General features: G+C 41.8%; 1 protein-coding gene across 2 annotated transcripts in view; it reads right to left on the bottom strand.

The window, feature by feature from the left end:
• Window positions 1–506: 506 nt before the first annotated feature.
• Window positions 507–6778, bottom strand: part of NDUFAF7 (NADH:ubiquinone oxidoreductase complex assembly factor 7) — a 144252-nt gene continuing 137980 nt past the window's right edge. For both annotated transcript variants that reach the window (XM_029594156.1, XM_029594157.1), the window contains exon 10: window positions 507–828. In XM_029594156.1, coding sequence (XP_029450016.1) covers window positions 613–828 — 216 coding nt within the window. In that variant the 3' untranslated portion in view covers window positions 507–612. The remainder of the gene's footprint in view (window positions 829–6778) is intronic.

The raw sequence follows: 6778 nt of genomic DNA, 5'->3' as shown, positions 1-6778 counted from the left end.
CCTGTTCCTATCACCATCCTCCATATCTGTCCTAAACATACTTGAATTCTGATGGTAGGTTGTTACAGGCACCTATCACCCTTTCTGTAAAGCAGTATTTTTCTCATATTTCCTCTGGACCTTTCTCCTTCATATCATGTTTTTTGTCCTTGAAATTCTTTTTCTATGGAAAATTTCCACTTCTTGTGATTTATTAATCAGGTCAGATATTTGCATGTTTATCATATTTCTCTTTTCTCTTCAGTATATTTTGAGTATTTCAAGCCCTTTTTTGTATGGTTTGTGTGCCATCCTTTGCCAAGCCTTCAGGTCAGCGAGTGTTCCTGCAGTTGCCCAGTGAGAAAGAAGGAGGGCTACAAAGAGACATCATATATATATATATATATATATACACACACACACACACACATATATACATACATACAAGCTGCTTCTTTTGATGAAAAAGCAGTAATTCTTGTGTTTAAAAATGAAGTTCCTCTACGATGTTATTAACAGAATATATAAATAGTTTAAGAAATGTACTTTTATTTACACATTTTACAGAGAAGATACATTCTTAGGGTAACTAGCCCAGTACCACCAAAACTTAGTTCTGTTTCTCACTCAGATTTATTGGAACACAAGTTTACTAAAACCGGCAACAGGTAGTTGAAGGGATTTTGATTTTTTTGATACAATTTGCTGGTCCATGGTTAATAGTCTAATCTGTGGTAGCATGGCGAAAAACTTAAATCGAGACCCCATTTTTTCAGGATTTGTTAGCATATCATAGCCACTGAGCAGTTGCTGGCAGGTAGCGGAATCTTTTGAATTCTCCACCAGCACCTGAAACAAACAAACCACATTAGTTGTGAGTTATATTTCTATCAGTAGTGTAAGATTGCATTAATCCACTATATCTAGTACATTGGAACAAGTGTTCTGTTTGACTCTAAAGAACTGTGTAGAGGTGATATATAAAATGCTTATTTAGGAAAAAAATTAGAAACCACTTGAGAAATGTATGTATAAATTTATTTATAAACCACAAAATATTACAACTTTGATTTTAAATGTTAGGCACTTTGCCTTTTTGTCTTGTAATTAAGAAGCAAAGTATAACATGTCTATAATACAATGTGCCTACATCAGTGAAGGTCCTAACTCTCTAGGGAAATGTAAGGGCAAAGCTCTATAGAATAAGAGAATTCTGTTGCCAAAATTCTGAAGTAGTTTTATATTAATAACAAGTGTGAGGTCCCTATTCAGCCACTGTGCGGCTCGGTCAGTTAGCTGGATAAACTTATCTGCCTAACTAGCACTGCATATTCAGTGGCACAGCCGTGCCGCTGAATATTCCTGGCTATCTTATAGTTAACCAGATAAGTGTATTTGGCTAACTTTAGGAAAGGTCTATGGGTCGGATAGAGGTAGCCGGATAAGTCACATCAGAGAACTTATCGGTCTAACTCTACTCCTCCCAGTTATACCCCCAGAACATCCCTAATTTAGCCAACTAAAATCTATCTGGATAACTTATTAGCCAGCTAAATGATTTTTTTTTTTTTATAATTTTCTCTTTATTGAATATTTCATTTGTTTAAACAAAATCACATCTCTGTGCATAATGTAAATAAACAGCGTAACAATTTGTAATACAATATAATCAGGATCCTAAAAGAACAGGGGAAAGATTAAATAATATACAATCATCTGTTAAAAGAGTTTATCCATAGAAGTAAATAATATATAAATGTTGGAAAATGCACATACATCTGATAACATGATATTACATACAGATATGGAAAATCTAGAAAATCTTATTAGAGCAAAAAATTTACGTTTCATAAATTTTCCCATATACTAGACAGCTCTCACCATATGAGATGTTTGTGAAATATTTGAGGGAAATTCTTGCGTGAAGAGATACCATCTATTTAAAAAATGTCCTACTTTCCTATTCAAATGAGTAATATAACTGGGAGGGAGGATGAGAGTACATCAGGTATATCTACTTTTTTGGAGGAATCCATCGATGTTATAAATAAGAGAACTACAATGTTTGTATCCTTTGTATTAGAAAGGGAGAAAGAGTTTATACTTGATAAATTCTTTAAAAATAAAGATATATTATTCTGCGGGTAGAAGGTTTTCATTTTCCCTGATGTCTCCAAGCCTACTCAGGCCAGGAGAAAACAATTTTTAACCTTGAAAAATAAAACCTTGGAATTAGGAGCTGCATTTTTCTTAAAATATCCTAGTAAGTGTTTTATTAATTTTCAAGGGAAAAAGTATATTTTTTCGGAACCTTCACACCTAGAAATATTTTTGAAGGATAAAAGTGAGGTGATTTTGGATAAGGTAGGATCAGCAGTGTTAAGCCAGAAAGAATAGCCACTGCTATTACTAGCAACAGTAACATGGAATAGACTTCGTTTTTGGGTACTTGCCAGGTTCTTATGGCCTGGATTGGCCACTGTTGGAAACAGGATGCTGGGCTTGATGGACCCTTGGTCTGACCCAGTATGGCATGTTCTTATGTTCTAATAGATTAGAAACTGCCCCTTTATCTCTTTTGTGAATTCGTAGTAATTATTTATGTTGGGCTCACCCCCATTATTGTATTAAGTGTAATGGTTATTACGTTTTATTTTATGATGGGCCAGCTAAATGCTTTTGAATATGGACCTTTACCGGTCCTAAAAACACCACTGCAGAAAAAGTTTAGGGAGAGTTAAATACTACTCTTTCAGCCATAAGAGGCTGCTGCTGCAATATTTGATCTAGAAGAAATGTAAGAGAAAGCCGAGTTGCTTACCTGTAACAGGTGTTCTCCAAGGACAGCAAGATGTTAGTCCTCACACATGGGTGACAACATCAGATGGAGTCCGAAACTTTGACTAGGCACATTGAGCATGCTCAGCATGCCCTATATCATGCGTTCATGCAGAGTCCCTCTTCAGTCTCGTAACATAGCATTACGATGAAAAATAAAAATAATAGAAACCAAAATCTGTGGGGTAGCAGGCGGGTTTCATGAGGACTAACATCCTGCTGTCCTTGGAGAACACATGTTACAGGTAAGCAATTGCTTTCTCCAAGGACAGGCAGGATGGTAGTCCTCAGACATGTGTGAATCCCTAGCTAGACTGCTCCCCAACACAAAAGGGGACCAAAAGACACCTAAGCAGGTGACAACGAGCACAACACCACCGCCGCTGTTGGTAACAGAGAGGGAGACAACCTGAACCCAAGCAATGGGCCCTAGGTTGGGAGAGTTGGATTCTACACCTCGAACAGGTTTCTGAGAATAGCCTGGCTGAACATACTGTCGTATCGGCCATTCCTAACCAGACAGAAATGAGATATGAATGTCTGGCGAGAACTCCACATCGCAGCCTTGCATATCTCCACGGGAACTGATCGCAAGTGGGCCACAGATGCTGCCATGGCTCTGATACAATGAGCCTTGACAGGACCCTCAAGATGCAGTCCTGCCGGGTACAACAGAAAGAGATGTAATCTGCTAGCCAACTGGATAGTGTCCGTTGGGCAACGGAAACGCCCAACCTATTCTTATCAATAGAAACAAAAAGTTAGGTGGACTGTTTGGGCTTCTGTCCGCTACAGATAGAAGGCTAAGGCTCGCTTGCAGTCCAAACTGTGAATTGCTTGTTCGCCTTTGTGTGAATGAGGCCTGGGCAGGGCCGGCGCGTCCATTAGGCGAACTTCGGCGATTGCCTAGGGCACCGAGCCGTAGGGGGCGCCAAAGAGCAGCCACGTGGTGCCGCAAGCGGGGCCTATCCCACTCATGGCAAAGAGAAATAGAGACTGTTCGCTTCTCAGGCGCGATGCTCGCAGCCCTGAGAAGCACACAGTCGGCGCTGAAACAGCTAGGGGGCGCAACCGGGAAGGGGGCGTGACCAGGTGGGGGGCGGCAGCGCAAGGCTCGTCTAGGGCGACCAATACCCTTGCACCAGCCCTGGGCAATAATATTGGCAGGACAACTGACTGGTTAAGAAGGAAATTCATAACCACCTTAGGTAGGAACCTAGGGTGTGTATGCAAGACCACTCTGTCATGATAGAATTTAGGATACTGTGGATAAGTCACTAAGGCCTGGAGCTCGCTGACCCAGCACGCTGAAGCGATCATCACCAAAAATATGACCTTCCAGGTCAGGTACTTCAAGCCACAGGTGCATAGTGGCTCAAAAGGAGCTTTCATTAGCTGAGCTACCACCACACTGAGGTCCCAAGACACAGTGGGAGGTCTTAGGGGAGGTTTCAATTGAAGCAGGTCTCACATGAAACATATAACAATAGGCTGTACAGAGATGGGAGTACCATCTACTCTGTGGTGATAAGCACCAATCACATTAAGATGGACCCTAACGGAGGTGGTCTTCAATTCAGCCTCCGATAGGTATAGAAGGTAATCAAGCAGTTTTGTGTGGGGCAGGAGAATATATCTAGGGTCTTCTGCTCACACCACACAGAAAACCTTCTCCACTTCAGTCCATAAGACTTTCTAGTGGAATGCTTTCTAGAAGCCACCAGAACCAGAGACACATCTTCCGAAAGATCAAGCAGCTGCAGAATTAAAATCTCAACATCCATAGAAACATAGAAACATAGAAATGACGGCAGAAGAAGACCAAACGGCCCATCCAGTCTGCCCAGCAAGCTTCTGCACTTTTTTTTTCTCTCACATACTTATCTGTTTCTCTTGGCTCTTAGTAACCTTTTTTTATTCTATTTCCCTTCCACCCCCACCATTAATGTAGAGAGCAGTGTTGGAAATGCATCCAAGTGAAATAGCTTAATTTAGTTAGGGGTATTAACCACCGCAATAAGCAAGCTACACCCATGCTTATCTGTTTATTCAGACTGTGTAATTCAGTCCTTGTTGATTGTTGCCTGAATATAGATCAACCTTTCTTCATTCTCCCCTGTCATTGAAGCAGAGAGCTATGCTGGCTTTGCATTGAAGTGAAATATCAGCCTTGCTCCCCTGCCGTTGAAGCAGAGAGCTATGCTGGATATGTGTGGTGTTAAACTTCCTCCCCTGCCGTTTAAGCAGAGAGTTCTGCTGGATTTGCATTGAAAGTGAAGTATCAGGTATTTTTTGGTTTGGGGTAGTAACCGCCGTAACAAGCCAGCTACTCCCCTGCTTTTATGTGGTTGCAAATTCTTATTTCCACATTTCCTCTTGCCATTGGAGTTGCATTATTATAGAAACATAGAAACATAGAAACATAGAAATGACGGCAGAAGAAGACCGAATGGCCCATCCAGTCTGCCCAGCAAGCCTCACACATTTTTTCTCTCATTCTTATCTGTTACTCTTAGCTCCTTGTTCTATTCCCCTTCCACCCCCACCATTAATGTAGAGAGCAGTGATGGAGCTGCATGCAAGTGAAATATCTAGCTTGATTAGTTAGGGGTAGTAGGGGCAGTAACCGCCGCGATAAGCAAGCTACACCCATGCTTATTTGTTTTACCTAGACTATGTTGTACAGCTCTTGTTGGTTTTTTTGTTTTTTGTTTTTTTTTCTTCTCCCCTGCTGTAGAAGCAGAGAGCCATGCTGGATATGCATTGAAAGTGAAGTATCAGGCACATTTGGTTGGGGTAGTAACCGCCGTTACAAGCCAGCTACTCCTCGCTTTGTGATTGCGAATCCTTTTTTTTCTTCACCCCTGTCGTTGAAGCTATGCAGGATATGCGTGAAGCATCAGGTTTTTTTTTTTTTTTTTCCCCCTGCCCTTGAAGCAGAGAGCTATGCTGGAAATGCGTGATGTATCAGTCTTTCTCCCATGCCGATGCAGGAGAGAACCATGCTGGATATGCATGGAAAGTGAAGTATCAGGCACATTTGGTTTGGGGTAGTAACCGCCGTAACAAGCCAGCTACTCCCCGCGTTTTGAGTGCGAACCCTTTTTCTTCTCCTTTGCCGTTGTAGCAGAGAGCTCTGCTGGATGTGTGAAGTATCAGTTATTCTTCTCCCCTGTCATTGAAGCAGAGAGCTATGCTGTATATGCATTGAAAGTGAAGTATCAGGCATATTTGGTTTGGGGTAGTAACCGCCGTAACAAGCCAGCTACTCCCCTCTTTATGAGTGCAAATCCTTTTTTCCATTACCTCTTGCTGTTGAAGCTTAGAGCAATGTAGGAGTCACAGTAAGCATGTGTATGTTTATTTAGTAAGGGTATTGTGTCAATAGCCATCATTCTGGCGAGTCACCCACTCTTCATTGGTGGCCTCTTGACTTTATGGATCCGCAGTGTTTATCCCACGCCCCTTTGAAGTCTTTCACAGTTCTGGTCTTCACCACTTCCTCCGGAAGGGCATTCCAGGCATCCACCACCCTCTCCGTGAAGAAATACTTCCTGACATTGGTTCTGAATCTTCCTCCCTGGAGCCTCAAATCGTGACCCCTGGTTCTGCTGATTATTTTCCTACGGAAGAGGTTTGTCGTTGTTTTTGGATCATTAAAACCTTTCAAGTATCTGAAAGTCTGTATCATATCACCTCTGCTCCTCCTCTCCTCCAGGGTGTACATATTTAGATTCTTCAATCTCTCCTCGTACGTCATCCTATGAAGATCCTCCACCTTCCTGGTCGCCCTTCTCTGTACCGCTTCCATCTTGTCTTTGTCTTTTTGTAGATACGGTCTCCAGAACTGAACACAGTACTCCAGGTGAGGCCTCACCAAGGACCTGTACAAGGGAATAATCACTTCCCTTTTCTTACTTGATATTCCTCTCTCTATGCAGCCCAGCATTCTTCTGGCTTT

The sequence above is a fragment of the Rhinatrema bivittatum genome, chromosome 3, assembly GCF_901001135.1.
Source record: "Rhinatrema bivittatum chromosome 3, aRhiBiv1.1, whole genome shotgun sequence".
Taxonomy (NCBI): Eukaryota; Metazoa; Chordata; class Amphibia; order Gymnophiona; family Rhinatrematidae; genus Rhinatrema; species Rhinatrema bivittatum.
Note: the sequence above shows the minus strand (reverse complement) of the source record. Positions and strands in the feature narration are given on the sequence as shown.